Here is a 20279-nt window from a genome sequence, read left to right as displayed (position 1 = left end):
TTTTCTCAAAGACGTTTGCCGACTATCGTGTTTGTTTGTAACTGTAGAAGAAAGATAACTCGACATCCACCTAATTTTTTTTATTTAAATTTCAAAAAAATAAATTATAATTTAGCCAGGATTTTTGGGCCCCCAATCGGCCTGGCCCCCCCCCCCCCCGCATTGCGGGGGTCTGGCGGCACTGTAGTTCCGCCCCTGTCTATGAGATTCTATTCTATTTTTAAAAGTTTAAGTAATTAAAAATGAATTTAAAATCATGTCTATACCCCGAGTTGCCATCCCCGTAGTGTTATATAAGAATATTCGAGAAAGTTTAAGGGAGATCACTCCCGGTTTATTAAGTACTAAACAACTTTTTTTTTAAATAAGAATATTTCTATAACCGATTGCCGTGGAATTACCAATATAAGATTATACTTTCGCTTTAATAGTATTCAGTTTAAAAAATTCTTTAGTATTTCTGTAATCCGTGGACATGTTTTAACAATAAAATTCTCTGCACATTTGTACTTTCAAAGATTGCTTTATTTTTGGAAACTAAAATAGGCATTGGCAAGTTTATCGCACCATTGGATCAAGGGAATTTGGTACAAGTTTTGCCTTAGGCCAAATCAAATAGTAGATCTACTGTTCAAAATATATTTAGAGCGTTGAACTTTCCAACTCAAAAAATAGAGTGATGGCCATACTTGGTACGTTGTAGACTTTGTCGATTTAATTGGCTGACTTCGATAGCTGACTTTGTTTACTTGTGGTCAGTGGTCTGGTTATGGTATGTGGTCAGTGGTCTGGTTATGTGGTCAGTGGTCTGGTTATGTGGTCAGTGGTCTGGCTATAGCATAAGGTCAGTGGTCTGGTAATAGTACGTGGTTAGTAGTTTGGTTATAGCAGAAAGACAGACAGACAGAATAGCGAAACTATTATTATATGTGATTTATATTACTAAACCCTTCTAAAAAAGTGTACTTAAAACTTAACATATCATCTGATTTTTAAAACATTTATGTCATTTACGATACATCGTGTTGCATAGATGAGATCAGCTGTATAATATTTAGAGATTGGAGATCGTGTCTCATAAAGATTAACATAAAGTGTTGCTTCGGCTTATGTTATTGAAGATGTGGATGTTGTTTTCTAATAAAAGTAATCGATGTATGTTGTGTTTGTTGTGTCGTGATGGGTGCTGTTGGTCCAATTAAATTCCAGGAATGTATTTTTAGAAAACAGTGAAAAGAGACTCAGGCAATTCGTTAATGCAGATCTGTTATTTAAATATATTTTTCTGTATAAAATTACATTTTCAACCCCCCCCCCCCCCACCCGTCAATTACCTCGACATTACCCCACGGAGCAATTTCCTCCACCCCCTCTCCCCCAAGCTCGGAATCCTGACTAACTCCCACTAATGTCCGGGGTAATTGACGGGGGGGGGGGGGGGGGGGGGTAATGCCCTGTTCCCATAAAATTTAAAGCAGTAGTTTTTAACATCTTAGCACCAAATAACCAAATAATTACTAGTATGTAAATTATGTGTAATAAACAATCACATTCAGAAACGATACTGTTAAGTAATTTTTATAACCGTTAATCCAAAAAATTCTAACGAAGAATCGTTTATGAATATAATGCAATTATTCGTTCAGTAACAGTTGTTTGATTTTCTAGTTTTCTCTCTTAGATGGGTTACTGCCCAAAGATCGAACTCAAAACTACTGAAGTAAGCAAATATAAGCTCTACTTGCCGATCAAGCGCCTCGCAAACAAGTGATTTATTCAATAATTTAATTTACATGTCGCTTATCGTGTGATTATTTGTAATATGATACTATTTGTTTGACTACATGTGAATGTGAATTATTAAAAGCGCTAAAAACTAGATGTTTGTTGAAACGTTTTGCTTTAATTGCAAATGTTTATGAGACAAACTGAATAGAGTTGAACTGAGCAGAGTTAAGTTGAATCAAGTTAAGCTTAACTGAACTGTAAATCTTTGAAAGTATTAACACCGTGAAAATTCACTGTATGGGTGATCAAACATAGAGATGTGTTTGAGTTGGGAGACTGGGGACAAACAGGGCTTATGTTCTTAGGTTGGGATCAGACGCCATGCAGAGGTAATAACGTGCATCGATTGCACATAAGGATTGATCTACAACCAGTCTGTCTAGAAGAATTATGTGGGAGAACTGTTTTACCATCGACGTTGATGCTGTTTAGACGCCTCCCCACGTGTATATACATATATAGAGGCACACACACACACTTATATATATATATATATATATATATATATATATATATATATATATATATATATATATATTTATATATTTATATATTGATGTATATGTATATGGGCCTATATATTCATCATATAAAGACTTGGTTAGTCTTTTAGATGTTTGATGAGAACTAACAAGTAATAAATGCAGCACATATTTTTAAAAACTTTATTTTGTATCTAATGAAAAATTATTTGGATCCTTATTAATCATAAAGCCATACAATAATTAGTTATAGTGTGTTTTAAAGTAATTATTTAAAAAGGCCCACTTAGGCACAGCACATGCTTTTGCAATAGGTTTCTAAAATTATATTTTGAAGTTCAACATTATTAGACAGGGCTGCATCAAAAAAGTATAAGTAAACGTATAAATAGATAACAGAAAGTTGTTTTCAGACAAAAAAAATGTTACATTTTTTTTTTTTAATTTTAACTGCTTAAGATATATAGAAGATAGATACAAAATAGTTATCACCACTTTGGTTTATATTCTGTTTTGATATTATATTGCAAGCCAACCACAATTCAGTTTATTAAAAACTATAATTAAAAGTGTGAGTCTCTATATGGTGTTTATAGGTTTAATGTTTATAGGTCCAAATAAATCTGCAATTCAGTAGGCTACTGATACTATATTTCTATAAGAAAATTGACCTTTCAATTTTTTTTTACTTGTAGGGTTATCTAGTTACCCTTTTTAGCATTGTAAACAGCTTTTTACTATATTATAATTATATAAATAAATAAATATATATATATATATATATATATATATATATATATATAAAAATCTATAATATTAGCGGCTAGGTAGTGTGTCAGTAACACCGTCATTCCGTTATCGCTATAGTTTTGGAACCATAAATTAAAAGTAAACACATCACATGTCGTGCTTTTTACTTGCCAAGCGATGTAATTTAAAAATAAATTCAACTCACGCTAATTAAAAAATGTGAATGCAAAATCTCCAAGAGGGAATTATTGTTGGAATAATATAATTAGCAAAATATGAATGCAAATTCTGCAGACATGTAAGAGGCATTATTGTTGGAATATCATAATTAGCTTGGATTAATAAAAGCTTAATTAAAAATTTTAATCAACTATTCCGCACTATTATATGATACACACTCTATTGTAATTTTTGAAAATTTAAAGTACTGAAAAAAATTGCATGAATTGATAAAGTGCAATATGGTAGGTTAAACACGGATATTTTAAATACTGTCTTTTATTTATTTTATATACCCAACGTACTGTTTACTAATTATTATTCTATCTTTCAGTTTGCGGACAAGATGAGAGCTAGACTGTGAGCACTATGCAATTATGTTTGCATTTAAGTTGTGTTTATGTTATGAGTGTTGTGTTTGTTTTTTTCGTTGTTTTTTTTTGCGTTTGCATCTGTGTTTGCATTGTGTTTATTTTCATTTGTGTTGTTTTTTTTTGCATTAGTTTTTTCTGTTGTGTTTGTGAGTTGTGTTTGTGTTTTCGTTTATTTTTGCATTGTATTTGTGTTTTCTTTTGTGTTTGTGTTGTATTTGTGTTTTCTTTTGTTTTTGTGTTGCGTTTGTTTTTTCTATTGTGTTTGTTGCTTTTTTTGTTTTCGTTTGTGTTTGCATTGTGTTGTGTTTGTTGTGTGTTTTGTGTTTTCTTTATTGTTTATGTTGTTTTTTTTGTGTTTGTATTTTCTTTTGTGTTTGTGTTGTGTTGTGTTTGTGTTATGTTTAGTTTTGTTCTGTTTCCAAGTTGGTACATATAAAAAAGATTTACCGTGGCGAAGCACGGGTATGCAGCTAGAATATATATATATATATATATATATATATATATATATATATATACATATATATATATATATATATATATATATATATATATATATACAGTACAGAATAATAATGTTTGTATTAAAAAATTCACACAACAGAAAGTTTGAAAAATAAATGAATATAATAATGTGTAAATGTTATCAGGACATAAAGTTTTCCAATCCTTTTTAAAAAGTAAATATATATCTAATTATATCAAACTTCTTGTAAAATATGCCGTATCACCAAAAATTTTTAAACAATTGAGTTTGCTAAATGTGGGTAAAATTTTGTTTGCAAGATTTTAGCAATGTTAAACAGAATGAAATAAATTTATTTGAAATATACTATACACCTAACTTTGCTAATATTAAGATAAATTCATTAGGTTAATGAATGCACACAATTAAACACAATCACACATATAATTTTTTAATTATTCATACAAAGTATTTTTATAATTTTAAACACAGTATTTTATGTTTAATCTAAAAGACTGACAGAAAATATGTTCCCGAGTTTCAAAACAATAAAATTTCTTTAAATTTCTCTATATTTTAAAAATGTAGTAATCATATTGTTAAGAGCCCAGATGCAATAATTTAATTTAAGATGAATTCTATGACTTTTTGTGAAAAGAATTTCTGATGATTCTCAGATGTCAGTTACAATTTTGCCTTGTTATATTGAAGGCTTTGGAAGCTCATCAAGAATTATTTCCACTGATGATCTTTTGTGAAAGTAGGCATCTTTGGAGTGTGGGTCTAGATATGAGTATGGCGGAGGCTTGCTGGGAATGACCTGGGTTTGAAATCGGCTGAAAATATTTGTTTTAAAAAAAAAGCCTTAAAATCTTTCCAATAAGAAAAATGAATGTGCTGAAATACTATATTTATATTAGTATGGTTTTCTAGCAATTATGCACAATCATTTGAACTTATTCTCAACTACTACCCCGTGGCGTCGCTAGGTGGGGGTGTCACCCGGTGTGGCACCTGATTGTGTCACCCCCCCCCACCCTTGAACAAAAGGAAAAAACTATAGGATATATATATATATATATATATATATATATATATATATATATATATATATATATATATATATATATATATACACATATATACACATATATATATATATACATATATATATATATATATATATATATACATTTTGTGTAAATTTGTGCACACATTATTTGAATCTAACTATATTTCAAGTGGAAAAAAGGTATGTTTTTTTAAGTAAATTATTTGATGTGGTGTCACATACTTTTTAACACTGATTAATCATTCATTGAACTGTCAAAAATTATGTTTCCTCTACATATTTTGCAAACTTTTGTCTTGATGTCACCCCCCCCCCCCCCCATACGGTGTCACCCAGTGCGGTACGCACCCCCTGCTTAGTGATGCCTATGCAGCTACCTACTTAGTCCAAATATAAGCATTTTTTAATTTATATTATTAGTTTAAAAAATGTTTTATAAGCCTACCTCCAAATTGCTTTACGGAATTTAAAAGCCAGGAACAGTACTGCAATTAGTGCTACTGCACCAAGTGTTGCACCAATAATTAAACCTAAAGATACACAAAAATATAATGTTATTCACAGAAATAGGTGTTTCTGTTCTCCTATGAATGTTTAAACAAAATAGCATTAATTATCAATAAAAGTATAAAAACAAAATGTGTATGATAAATGTTTGTTTTTGATTAAATAATTTTCAAAACGTTTGATCTACCTAATTTTATTCAGGAAGTAACATACCCCAAAGATTACAATTTGAACCAAACTACTGACCCAAGTTCTCAGGAGCAGCATTTTGAGAATCCTGTTTCTGATTGCAAGGTCCATTGTCATCATCAGACCAGTAGCCTAAGGAACAATCATAGTAGATGGATGGGTCCTCTATGCAGTGAGTGATAGACTGGGATCCCAGACCAGCAGTTGATGTCCCTGACCATATACAAATTTCAAAATGGACGAAGATTATTAAAGTATCAACTTGCCACAGTCATTATACTACACTTCATACTCTCTTAAAACTAACTTAAAGCTTTAAAATATTCACAACATATTTACATTACTATATATATATATATATATATATATATATATATATATATATATATATATATATATGTATATATGTATATATGTATATATGTATATATATATATACATATTATATATATATATATATTTATATATATATATATATATATATATTTATATATATATATATATATATATATATATATATATATATATATGTATATATATATATATATATATATATATATATATATATGTATATATGTATATATATATATATATATGTATATATATATATATATGTATATATATATATATATGTATATATATATATATATATATATATATATATATATATATATATATATATATATATATATATATATATATATATATATATATATATATATATGTATATATATATATATATATATATATAGTTTTTGTGCCACATGGGACAAGGATTGTGCCCAGATGTAGAGATATTATTTTTCTCCAGAGCGGGCACTGCTGTTTATCATCATGCCAATTTTTTAAAATTGATATCTCTGCTACAGTTACCGCAGATCGTTTTGATTGATTATTTCTAATTAGCAATATTTAATAAAAAAAATAACCAGTTCTACCCTGAGGGCAAGGGTCACAGTAGGTCATCCCAGCCTGCTCCTGGTATGTCCCAACAGGACACAACAGACATATTTCATTTTTCCAGTACGTTCCTGGGACACAGTATGCTGTGAGAAAACAACAATTGCAATTACTCTAAGCTTTGTTGCATCAAACATTCACTATTCAATTGTTTATTGTATGTAACATGGCAGTCTTGTTGCTCATAGTACAAATCATTATACAATCAAAGCAAACAGTTAGCTGATAATGAGGAATATAACATTAGGATCCAATAAAAATATGGAAAGTATATTTGTATGTATATATATATATATATATATATATATATATATATATATATATATATATATATATATATATATATATATATATATATATATATATATATATATATATATATAAAGGCATCTTACTTTCGGTCCAGATAAAAAGAACTTTAACATGTAAGTTATTTATCAAAGGTTGTAAAATCACTAACCACACACAGCACGGAGCAAGGTAGTGCCCACTGGGCATTTCTCCGACACAGAAACTGTACTGCTTACATTTCCTTTATATTTAATGCCATTTACTGTGACAGTGAAGATGTCAGCGGAGTTATTGTAGATCATCTGGGCAACTTGCTCAAATTCAAGAAGTTTCTGTCTTACCAACTCTGTTTGTTCATCTGTGTTGGATTGTAAAAGTATTTAAATATATGTAAAGCAGTTGTTAGAGTAAATAGTGGTAGTACATTTGCAATGCAATGCAAATATACATATGAAAAACAAATTTGAGAATATCAATAAACATGAGATAAATAATAATTAGCCTGTTCTATAAACTTATACATGATATTTCTATTAAGTCCATAATAAAATATTTAATTATAAATTAGATTTTTTAAAAATTGCAAAAAATATTGGAAGCAATGATTTGTTTTAACCATAAGGAATTTGAAACAAAATACTTATTATAAATATTTTGGCTTTTAATTTAGAAATTTTCTAACTCTTTTATTAAGATTTCATTTAAAAAATGTTTGTTATATGAATAGCTAGTTACACATCAAGTCCTAATTTTTTTATGTTTGGTAATAGTATAACAAATATTTGTGAAAATGAAATTTATAAAACACCGGCAAAAACAAGAAAAGGTATGCCACTAAAGTTTTTTTAATTGTGACCATCAGTTAACAAAACATTGCTATCAAGAACAAAGATAACTATCCACAATTTAATGTTGCAACTAACCTGTAGCTGTTGTTGAATCTATTAAAGGGGATCTGACATACATAATGTAGTTGATAGTTAAATTTACTGTAGAAAAAAGTCATATCATGATTAAGTTTAATCTAGGTATATTTTGTAGAATCGATAACTAAGAAAAGATAAATGAAATGTAAGCTGGACATTATCCCCTGTCAACTACTCCCCTGGATTATTCCCCCCCCCCCCCCACAACTGCTAAAAATTTTTGTAAATGTACAACATCATAAAAACATACATTTCTATTGTGATAGTACATGGACAGTGTACTATGGTAGGACACTAATACTGTTAATAACAATCTACTGTAGTAGGAAAAAAATGGTAGGAGCATGTTGAAGCTGAAATCCAACAATAATATCTTTTTTAACTTTGATCTTTGCTTAACATTCAGAAATCCTAGTTCCGTTGCCTCAGAGTTTTTCCTAACTGTTTATGCCGGATTACATCTTTCTGTTTAACAGAGACATATTGATTGTGCACATTTTTAAAAATTTCATGAATTCTAAGAACTGTATAAGGGACGGAGTGGTCTAGCGGTAGAGAGCTGGACTGCTAACCCGTAATCCGGGTTCAAGTCAGTAGGCCATCCCTGAGTCCACCATACTCTGATGGGTACCTAACTCATGTTAGGGTAAGTAAAGGCGTCTGGGCATAGGGATGACCACACTATCTCTTCATATGCCGAGATCACAGAAACAAGTGAACTCTATTTTACTTGCCCTATATTGCAGAATTACTGCTATATTGCAGATGCATTAAGTAAAAGTGTATGCAGTTTACCTGTTGCACTCTTCTTTTTCCTAGATACGGAAGTGTTAGATGTGTTAGATGTAACAGAGTATTCACAAGTTGTACAACTTGAATTGATAGTTTTGTTGATATTCTCTGCTACTTGGGTCTCGATTGTCCCAGAGCTAGTAGGTGCTGTAATTTCAGCCTGTTGACTTATGCTCCGTTCAGTCACAGAAACCGCAGCTTAAATATTAGATGTGAATTTCTTGAAAAATTGCAGAACATGAGTAGGTGCTTTTATATATTTAAATAATTTAAACTAAAAATAGCATATTGTTTCATACACACATCATTAGGTAAATATACAGTCCTTAAATCACTGTTTGATAGTCATATTTGCAAATTTAAAAATATTTAAGTATAAAGAGACTATTTAAAAGCCACAATGTTTTATTTGCATGAATTTGTTTGACACTTCCTAGCTTTTCTTTCTTGACACAAGCTTTATTTTATGCTTTAGTTTTCTTTCATGTTATGTGAAATTGAAATTCCCTTTTAAATATTTAGTCTATAGTTTTAGTATTATTTATAGAGCATGTTGATTTTCAAACAACAAACATTGCAAACTCAATCTATTTTTAAATTTTCACTGTTCTGGTAAATTGATTATCAAAGCTTACATATCAAATCATCACCATTTAATTACCTGTGCAATCTGGCAGGAGACCTCTGGGGTTCTCAGGTGTGACATGTGACCATGTATAGTTAGAAAGCCGGCCACACTTGTACACAATGGATAAGTCAGTGATGTAACCAGATATACATACAATATTACACTCCGTCATATCTGTTGTTGTATTTGTTTTGCATTGAATATCCTGCATGTGTGTCTGCCTGTACAGCTTTAAGCAGACTGTGAAAGAACAAAACAAAACTAACAGTTAAAAACAGGATAAGATTTTCAATTTCTATCTACTAAGTTGTTTAGGAGTATTTATTTGTAACTTTTGTTGTAACTTTTATCTCACATAATAATACTGTGCTATTTTGAAGTTGGTGATGGGCTTCATTTAAAGTCAAAAAAAAAAAGACAAATCACCATAAAGGCTGGATTTCTTTTAAGCATTTCTCTAGTGCCTCACTCCCTAGGAACATTTCCACCACTATCACCCACATATTTTATAGAAAAAATATAGTATTTATATCCAGTCCTTAACTTTAACAAGTGTCCAAGTACCCAGAAGTTTCAAGTGAAGTGAACCCCCCCCCCCCTTTTTCCCCATTAAGAAAAGTGACGGGAAGAAACCCTTTAATACAAAGGCCTCACTACTAAAGATTAAATATATTAAATATTCTATTTTTACTACATGTAATTAATAACTCATTGATAGCTTACCTGGGCATGTATTATTATTACACTGAGCACTCTCAGTGAAACCTGTCACACTGCAATTTTTACCACCATATTGTGGCTTTGGTGAGTCACAATTTCTGTACCTTGTCGTAACACCTGAACCACATGTCTTAGAGCAAGTTGACCAATCTGACCACGGTCCAAATCCTCCATTGACTAGTATAGAATTAAATTATAATTTTCCTTATCACAATATGAATAAAATGTATCTAAATAGTTTATGATACTAAAAAAACAGGTTCAATTATGTTTAGATATTACTAAGTATTTAATTTACAAATACAAAGAGTTTTTTTTTAATTTAGAGTAATATTAATTTTGAAAAAGTGTAAGACTATCATTTCTTTGATGTACTTTAAATTAAGAATTTTAAATCTATTTGTTTGTCACCACCTTATTATAAATTAAATTAGTTCTATTTACTTGGACAAGCTGTTAGGTTGTCACAGCTTTTTGTTTCATTAAGTTCTCCAGAACAATTGAGTCCACCATACAATGGAGCAGGATTGTTGCAGCTACGAGATCTAGAGGCATTACCTTCTCCACACTGTACATCACACACCCATTCACTCCACAAACTGAATCCCCCATTGACTAATCATGGTGAAACAAAACATTGAGAATTTAAGGTTAACTTTTTAAATGATGTCCACACAGAAAAACTGAAGTAATGACTCTTGTTCACCTATTGTCTATCCCTTTGAGACAGACTCCAAACAAGATTTCTAACATGAGAAGTGTTGAATTGGTAGCTCCTTATATTTTAAGTACTCAATACCAATATTATCCTTTAATAGTTTTGTAAGCTATTAAAGATTTTTTACAAAAAAAAATGTAATTGTAAAATGACACAGTTCTTCAAAAATCTTTCTTAAACTTTTGGCAATATTTAAAACTAATTTATTGACATAAAATTGGTAAAACAAGTTGTATCTGTATTGTTATTACATCAATAAAATAGATATTATTTCTTGATTCATAAAAATTTGGTGAAACAATCCCTCTAATTCTCACCCCTTTCCCCACCAATAATATGGTAACTACTTCATACTGTATTGTATTTATTTCTCTGTAAAATAATGCAGAAAATATCTAAAGCAACAAGCAGTGTTTAATCTGTAACCTATAAATATCTAACTTCTATTTACTAGGCATGTTATTTTTCAACATAGTAAAAAGGATTGAGAAATGTATTATAAGTATTCAAGATTTATACTAGTTCACTTGGTTTCTTTTCTAAGAGTTAAAATATTCTCGACTGAGAATTAAAATATTCCTGTAGACAAATTATATGAAAATGTGATTCACCCCCCCCCCCTACACAACCACACAATTTGGAATAGCAATAAGGCACTTTTTATCTATTAATGCTGTCCCTTATCTGTACTTATTTATCTTTCTGTTACACAATAAATGTAGAAAAGTTAAAAAGTCTATGAAGTCATGTCGCAGTTTATTTTCTTAATTTTGACTAAGTTATTATTTTTATTATTTTATTAGTTTGATTTAGTAATTCAGCTCAATATGATGTTTTAACCTTGTCTTCTACCTCTTCTGGCACTTCCTTAGAGTCAGTGCCTGGGGTCAGAGGCGTAGCGATGGGAGGGGGGGGGGGGTAAATATGTCCCCGGGCACCAACCTTATGGGGCGCCTAAGCAAATTAAAATGTCATTTAGCTGCATTTTTGCCTTATAAACAGTTTGAGGGGGGGAGGTTGCAAATCGAAAATTTGCTCCTGAGGGGGGCGCCAAATTGAAAGTTTGTCCCCATGCGCCTGGAAGGTTCACTATGCCTCTGCCTGAGGTGGTCACCTCTGCCTCATACAAATATTATCCAAGTCATAATTATTTATAGCCAACTAATTTTAAAATTACCTGCACAGGGATCCACATTGCAAGGTTTAGTTTCATTAGCATTACCACTGCATGGCACACCACTAGGATCAGGTGTTGGGTTGTTGCAGGTGCGGTACCTTGATATAACCCCTCCATCGCAGGTCACTGGACAAACACTCCAATCTGTCCAGTTGCTCCAGCCACCATTTACTAAACAACGTTATAATAGAGATAAGTCATTTTTTTTAAAGTCCTGACACCAGTGTGAATAAATCAAAACAAAAATGTATTTAACTTAAAAATAGTAATTACATATACATTATTTAAAACGGCACTATAAATTACCCACCATAAAAAGATCAGACAGACAATCAATGTTATATTAACTATGTGTAAATCAAATAATAGTGAAGCAGAATTATCATATGAAAAGAAAATTTAAACAGTTTCATAGCAATAAGACCTACTCATAGATTAAGATGGCTAAAAAAATGTTCAAACAACCTAAATAGGAAAATGGATGAACATATTGCTTAATTGATTAAAAAACAGAATATTATCAATATTATTTTGAGAAATTATAGTTGATTTACTTGTTGTTACTCTATGCTTATATGTAGTTGCCCATCCAAAATTTGTATTACTTTAGTAAACAAGATAATAAAAATTATATGTACATCCAAGCAATTATTTGACTAAAAATTAATACAATTTTGTTTACCTCTAATATTTTTAAGGTGAAAAATGTTTAAATAAGACCAATGTAAGGGTTTCATTTTCAAAAAAACATTTTAGAAGTGTCAGCTTCTCCATTAACATTCAGCTTAAAATACTAATATATATTTCTACGTTTAGTTAGCAGGTATTTATTTTTCATAAGTCACTAACATTTTAGCCGAAATTATTATTGTACACACATTCACAAGACAACTAAATGAAAATCATATTAAATGTAGCAACTGACATCACATAAAGAATTACATTTTATAAAACTTACAATAATGGCTTACTTATTTTTTCAGTACAGAAGAGTCCCTTATAACCTTCGTGACAGTTACATGTATAGTTTTTACTCAGCAATTGACTCACACATTCTGTTACATTACGGCACAGATTACCAACACAAAAATCTGGTGCTACCTAATCAACACATAAAACAGAAATAAAACATATCTTATTTAGGTTTAGTAAATGTGTTGCATGGGATTTTAAATTTCAGTATTGTTTACAAAAAAAAAGGACATAATTAAAAACTATATTGTTTTCTTTTAATTTGAAACCAAATTTGATTATTAATGTAAATCTGTAGCCTAGAAATCTGTTTTCTTAAAATGGTATTTGCATTAAATGGCTCGCATCATAAACCACTATTCCATTGTATAGTGATGCTTAAATTGCTGTGGGGGTTTTTTAGTTGGATATATAAACATGCTTTGTCTACTACATTTTGATACATTCAACTACATGGTAAACCATGGAGACATGGCTGCTTTGTCAGTCATCTTATTCAAGTTATATTTTGTTTGCACATTTTTCTAAAAATTGTATTTATTTTGTAAATATTGATGGAAATTAGTTTAGTACAAAGGGATATAAATGTAAAAATGTTTCAGTAGAATACATAAAAGATTTCATACAGCCCACTTATGATGTAATTTGTACCTAATCTTCTGTTGACAAATATTGACAAATAAATTAGAATTATGTACAACAAACAAGTACCATTTATTATTATCTTATCAATTTAGTTGCAAATTTTACAAAATAATACCAAACAATAGTGGCCTATATTATTGGAAATAATTATGAACCTGTATAAATATCTAACAAGGGTTGGTTTTTCTCAATTGACAATTTAACATTTTGACTATACACAAGGGGATTTTTTTACTTCCTTGTATTTAGAGTAGGCCTAAAGAGGAAGTATTATAATCAAACGGAAAATCTAATTTGAGATTTTGACAAATCTTGACATTTTACATCTCCAAGAGCTGGAAAAACTAATTTTTGCAATTGTGTCTGTTGTCTGTGGGTATGTCTGTAATTGTGTCTGTAAATGCAATAACTTGAGTATCCTTTCAGTTATGTTACAAAATTTCATTTATAAGTTGGCATATTATATGAAATTTGTAGTTTTCTATCAACTTATGAGCTCATTCAGGTAGCCAGAAGTGGTGTTTACTATATTTTTGATTTCTCAAAACTGATAACTTGAATACTGTTTAATTTAGGAGGACATAGTTTCACACACAAGTATTAAATTCACAAATTTCTATTAATTTTTAACTTTCTGGTAAGTGGTAGGGGTACTTAATATCTATGGGAACTGTTTATGAAATTTCATATATAAGTTTACTATAAGATCTTTTACTTGGATTGCTTTCTATTTTTTGAATGACCTCTGATACCTGAAATTGGTACTTTACTTTATTTCTGGTTTTTAAAATACCAAATTTGAGTGCAACTTTAGCTAGGTGGATGAAATTTCATAGGTAAGTACAAGATTTTATTCTTTGAGTTCTTGCAAAATTTTAGTGCTTTGTGGTGAGTGGAAAAAGTTTTTTATGCTATTTTTATTTCTAAAAAAAATTATTGATGATTTTATAAAATAGGTAATAAAAATAGTATATTCTAAGAACCATTCGCCTCTTTTTTTTCTCGAAAAACAAGCAATTTTGTCACCAACTTCCATATTTTTATTGACCAATAGCATGGGAAGAGCCTTTCCAGTTCTTGGTGTTATATAAAAATAATTGAGAAGGTTTATAGGCAATCACTCCAGATTTTTTTGTTAATTGATCTGCATTACCTGGCAACTATTTCCAGACCAAAGTTCATCACAGATACATTGAAAGCCTTCAAGTAAATCAAGGCAAACGCCATGCTCTCCACAGGGTTTGGTAAGACAGATGTCGTTATCTGGAAAGTTCAACCAAATATATTTTTATTATCTGCTCTCTGTTATAGAAAGTAGCTAAACATCAATTTAATGTTATAAAAATATTTACCATCACAAAAGGAAGGTGTCAACAGAGGTGCTGTATTTTCTGAAGCCAGGAAAATGTTTTCATCCATAACTAATCCACAAGAGTGTGCAAAAGAATTTACACTATTTTGTGGCAACTCTGTTCTTGATAACTGCAAGCCACTTACAGTCAGTTCTGAAACAAAATTTCAAATAGTTCAATTAAAAATAAAACAATACAAAGTGTTGTAAAATTCAGTTTAGTTATTTAAAACATTATAAATCAGCTTCAATATGATTTGACACTCCTCTATATTCCTACAGAGATCTGATCTCAAGACCTTTGGTCTAGCAGTTGAGCACCTTATCACTCAACCATGCAATTAACATTGCCTACATTTATATACAAAACAATTGTTCTACAGAATTTAATTTGTTATAAAAATGGCCAGAGAGCATTTTTTTTTTAAATTTTATTGTTTGTAGTTAAAAAACTCGGTGCTATAATCATAAAAGGATCAATTAAAAAGTAGGTAAAGGCAACATCGTGGGACGGAGTGGTCTAGGGGTAGAGAGTTGGACTGCTAACCCATAAGTCTTGAGTTCGAATCTGGGTTCAAGTCCCTGAGTCCAACCAACTCTGATAGTTACCTAACTCACGTTAGGGAAAGTATAGGCGGCTGGGCTTAGTGCTGACCACACTATCTCTTCATATGTCAAGGTCACAGAAAATGTAAACTCTACTTCACTTGCCCTATAGACCGTCAGGTTTGAAAAGGGAACTTTTTTACTTTTAAAGGCAACATCAACAAAAACTGATAATCTATTAATTTTCTCATACAAAAAAGAATGCATGTGCATCAAATGACCTAATTTTCTTAAAATTAACAAAGTGGTGGTCTCAGAAGCATAAATAAACTTACTTAAAAAGTGTCTAGTATTGATACTAAACTATTAAATCAAAAAAGCTATTTACTTTAAGCGATTTAAAAGTAACTCACTGAATTTTATTTAAAAAATGTAAATAAAATAGGTTAAACTACATTTTAGAGTATAAGAAAGGAAACTATTTAAACACAGAAAAAGAAACATTTATCACTGTTGATAGAACTACTAACCAGGAATCCTAGCAGAATGTGTGTAGAAAAGTTTAAAGTCTGTGCAATTGACGAGACCAGCTGTAGTCTTCTGCTCAATAAGCTTACCATCAACATACAGAGATGTGTTGCTGATAGAGTGGGTGACAGCTAGATGGTACCAGGATCTGGGTGTGTAGGTTTTTGTTAGATTTTTTTAAAATTTAGCTACTATGTGGGTAATACGTGGTTATCTTCAAGGTTTTATTTTTAGTAAAGTTTTTAGTCAAAATATATTTATTGTAACAATCATTCTAAGTTAACAGTGCTAGTGTACAATAAGTCTTTTGGTTATGTCTAATTAGGGCATTTATTATTAAGTGTATGCCAGGGTGTACAGCATAGCCCAAATAAAAAAAAATTAAATAATTCAAAGTTCCAGAAATAAATCTATGTATCCCCCACTAATTATTTGTTTTTATTCGGCATTAATCAACAATATTTGTTAGCAACTTACTTTTTTGTTCGTTTCAATGGAAGTTCTTCTGATGTAATTGAAACCAGAAAATCTTTGCATCCTATCATAGCACCTCCCACGTTTGACGCTAATGTAAAGGTTGAAGTGGTGTTGCCAATAAGGTCTTGTGGTATATAAGCCCAAAACACCATGGTAAAGTTCTTTATTGGCCCATTGGCATTGTCAAACCTAACCTCCTGAGTTGTGTTTCCCAGCAAAATGCTATAAACTGTTCATTTGAAAATTATAATTTTTATCTACACATTTATTGATGAGTACATATTTAAGTCAATAATAAATTTATAAATATTAATAAACTGTGGGTGAATTAAAATATTATTTTAGTGGATGATAATAAAATTTATTATTGTAATCAATTTAAATGCTTTAGCAAAGATTTTGTGAGAAAACCCATGCTTTAATTTTAGCTTTATTAATAATTGTGTTGTGAAATACTCTTATATAAACAAGTTAATTAAAAAGTCTAGTGACATTTAAGCGCAATTTCCTTATGTTATCTAAAAATAGCTCTGTCGTAGCGTAAATCAAGAGCAGGGTTAGTAAAACCATTGGTTAGTTATTAAAATGTTTTTTATTAAAATTTTTTTTCAGTATTTTACATGTTTTATTTACAATAGAGTTACATGACTAAAAACCATTGCGCGCCTAGCTACCGAACGTGATGTCGCAGCAATTGAACGTGATGGCGCAGCTATTGAACGTGATGACGCATGTGGTGTGGTTGGATAAAAATGCCTACTAATTCGGTCCAAATTTTAATTAATTCAAAAAAATTTTTGTGACCGAACGAAAGGATATTTTTGAAAACTTTCTTCGGCAATATTGTTCTAAATTATGGCAGGAATCGATTGGTACATGTTTCAAGTCGCTAAGTGGTCTGGTTGCCGAGATATGGGCCAAAAACTGCATTTTTTTTAGGTTTTTTGGCTTTTCCGGGAAATCCATGAAAGAAACCCGGAATTTTTTTGGCCTATGTTCATCCTCGTAACTTGCTTAACATAATTGCTTTGGAACTAGTCCTCGATATTGCTTCGTTGAGGAGGAGATACGACTTAAAGCTGCGGACACACATCCATCCATCCATTCATACATCCAGAAATGACGGGTTAATAAACGCAATTCTCCAGAATGGAAATTGCGCTAAAAATTTTAATTGTAAATATTACTTTTATTTTTCTTTAATGTTTAGTGATAATAAAATTATTAAAAGCTTCTCTGCGCATAGAAATAGTGTTCAATAAAATGATACTATTTTTAATTTATCAAACAATTTTAATTTTTTTTTAAGTTTAATTAAGCATTTAAATGTTTCAATGCTCATGATATTTGCAATTTTACACTTGTGTTATATATGTTAATGTATAAATAGACACTTTGAATAAATAAATTATCATTTAAATTTGGTTTGAAAATATGTATTTTTCTTTTTATGACTTTTTAATATATTTGATTAAAAGTATAAAAATATAACAGTAACTAATACTAATCGCTCAAAAAGAAGTGATTTTAAAAAACAAATTATCAGTGTTAAGACAATAATATAGGCCTAATTAATAAAAATAGCAATATTTAAAAAACCTTCCACAAACTGTTTCTTACATTTGCAATCAGCCTTCAAAGTTGATCCAGAGCTAAGGGTGGACATGCCAAAAGGGCAAGGGTCACACCCTTTCCTGCCCACAAGAGGTTGATATGTACCTCTTGTACAGACTTCACATGGTTTTATCCCAGTCATCGAGTACGTGCCTGCATCACAATAACCTGTAGAAGTTTTTTAGAATGAGATGTATAACATAATAAGTTAAATATGTAGCTTTATACAAACATGATATATATATATATATATATATATATATATATATATATATATATATATATATAATATATCTAAATGTATATATATATAGTTGCAGTTGGTGTTGACCCTACCCCACCCCCTTGGATGATAGTTTATAAGTGTTTACAATTAATGCTTGTCAAATGATAAACTTTGTCACATGCACACCCCCTCCCTCCCTTCCCCCCACCTAGCAACATCTCTGGTTAAATCTAGATTGATATTTGATCACATAGTTTTAATAAATAGCAAATCAGCAATAATAACATTTTTAAAAAAGTAGTGTAAACTAGGTTCAAACTAACCATAGGGTTAGGCACTCAGGTTGTGGTTAGGCATTCAGGTTGTGGTTAGGCATTAGGTTTAGACATTAGATTTAGGGCTAGGCATCATGGTTAGGCATTAAGGTTAGGGTTAGGGATGAGGCCAGGGCTAGATACCTACATTACATAACACTATAGTTTGCACAAATAGTGGGATTACAGAGTCACAGAAAAAAATGCTTAGCTCTGCAGGCTATTAATAGTGAACAACATATAGCCTCAGCCTATTTTAAATAAATTCATATTCACATAGACATTTCAATGAAATTTTTATATGCTTTCTACATGCCAGGCAATATCTGGAATATATTGCTAGTTTAAAAATAAATATGACAAGCAAAGAATGCATACCCAGGCAATCACTCGCTGATATTGAATTAGTTTTGGTTGTTGTAAATCCTTCCAGACAATAGAGACATTCTGATGCTGTATCATTAGGCTGGTAGGTACCAGCAGGACAAGCAGAGCAGGTGTTGGTTGTTTTGTTGTATATGCTACCTTTACCACACCCGGCTGTAGACAAATATTTAATTTAATGCTTAGTGTTAAACCAAAATAGTTTTCTGTTTAAATCGGTAACAAAATTAATAACTATGACAACAATTTGTGTATCATTATTTTTATTAAAAGAGAAATGTTTTTTAGTATCAAAAAGAAAATAACAATAGTAAAACTGCTCACTTTATGTCAGACATATTATTTTATACTTCTCTGCAAATAATTGATTTTCTTATAAGTTCTAAGGTAAACAGGAAATGGGTGTACGAATTCTGTGTAGGGCTTACACTCTTTTTTTTTTTAAATATTTAAACTTTAAAACACATTGTTATTTCAAGTTTTGTTTTACATATTTAAAAATGAAAAACTGGTTTATTGTTTTTATGTTCACTCTATGGACTCACCACAGAGAGCAGTCTGACGAAAAAAAATTGTGTTTTCTGGGCAGACAAAGTTTAAATTCCCAAACCCATATGAATAGGCATCAGTTTCTCCAGCTTCAGGGATACTAAGTGATCCATCAGATGTCATTGTGTCGAGAATCACATTCAAATCATAAATCAAGTTATCATAGAAAGATAATGTCTCTGTTGCACTACCTTGATCTTGATATGAAATTCTCATAACAAACATTACCTAAATTATAAAAAAAAATATGTGATTTAGAACAGAAACTATTTATTAAGAAATACATATATTACTGAGAAAGCTTTAAATTAACACCAAAGAAATTAGAAACAAAAAGTAGAACCTAAAGAAAAGCAAGCAGATAACCCTGTGTTCATATGAGAATGTTGTGAGATGGAATCAAATATCAGTAAAAAAAAAATTTTATAAATGCATAAAAAATCAGATTGTACTACACTAACAAATCTCTCAGGAGTTCATCAATAAATGACATTAATTTATTTTAGTTTATTTTTCCCCGATCCCAACAAAAAACAAAAAAAAAATAATGTTCTAAATCATCTGTAAACAGACAGAATTTATTTGACGTCAAATTCTGTAGACATCCTCACCAG

At 30.3% G+C, this 20279-nt stretch overlaps 1 protein-coding gene across 2 annotated transcripts in view; it reads right to left on the bottom strand.

The window, feature by feature from the left end:
• Nucleotides 1–4124: 4124 nt before the first annotated feature.
• Nucleotides 4125–20279, bottom strand: part of LOC131929503 (uncharacterized) — a 29270-nt gene continuing 13115 nt past the window's right edge. The window contains exons 17-35 of one of the 2 annotated variants that reach the window (XM_059285753.1): nt 19662–19893; nt 19111–19272; nt 18199–18360; nt 16579–16807; nt 16104–16249; nt 15029–15181; nt 14830–14939; nt 13031–13160; nt 12060–12230; nt 10609–10779; nt 10168–10341; nt 9478–9684; nt 8820–9014; nt 8022–8087; nt 7268–7456; nt 6786–6893; nt 5905–6060; nt 5597–5681; nt 4125–4915 (exon numbers count right to left, since the gene is read on the bottom strand). In XM_059285753.1, coding sequence (XP_059141736.1) covers nt 4780–4915; nt 5597–5681; nt 5905–6060; nt 6786–6893; nt 7268–7456; nt 8022–8087; nt 8820–9014; nt 9478–9684; nt 10168–10341; nt 10609–10779; nt 12060–12230; nt 13031–13160; nt 14830–14939; nt 15029–15181; nt 16104–16249; nt 16579–16807; nt 18199–18360; nt 19111–19272; nt 19662–19893 — 2982 coding nt within the window. In that variant the 3' untranslated portion in view covers nt 4125–4779. The remainder of the gene's footprint in view (nt 4916–5596; nt 5682–5904; nt 6061–6785; nt 6894–7267; nt 7457–8021; nt 8088–8819; nt 9015–9477; nt 9685–10167; nt 10342–10608; nt 10780–12059; nt 12231–13030; nt 13161–14829; nt 14940–15028; nt 15182–16103; nt 16250–16578; nt 16808–18198; nt 18361–19110; nt 19273–19661; nt 19894–20279) is intronic. The other variant, XM_059285754.1, reaches the window with a different exon arrangement.

This window comes from Physella acuta, unplaced genomic scaffold (genome assembly GCF_028476545.2).
Source record: "Physella acuta isolate Inbredline_101_S28 unplaced genomic scaffold, ASM2847654v3 ptg001640l, whole genome shotgun sequence".
In the NCBI taxonomy this organism is placed as follows: Eukaryota; Metazoa; Mollusca; class Gastropoda; family Physidae; genus Physella; species Physella acuta.
The sequence above is the reverse complement of the archived record's forward strand: the minus strand, read 5'-3'. Positions and strand labels throughout refer to the sequence as shown.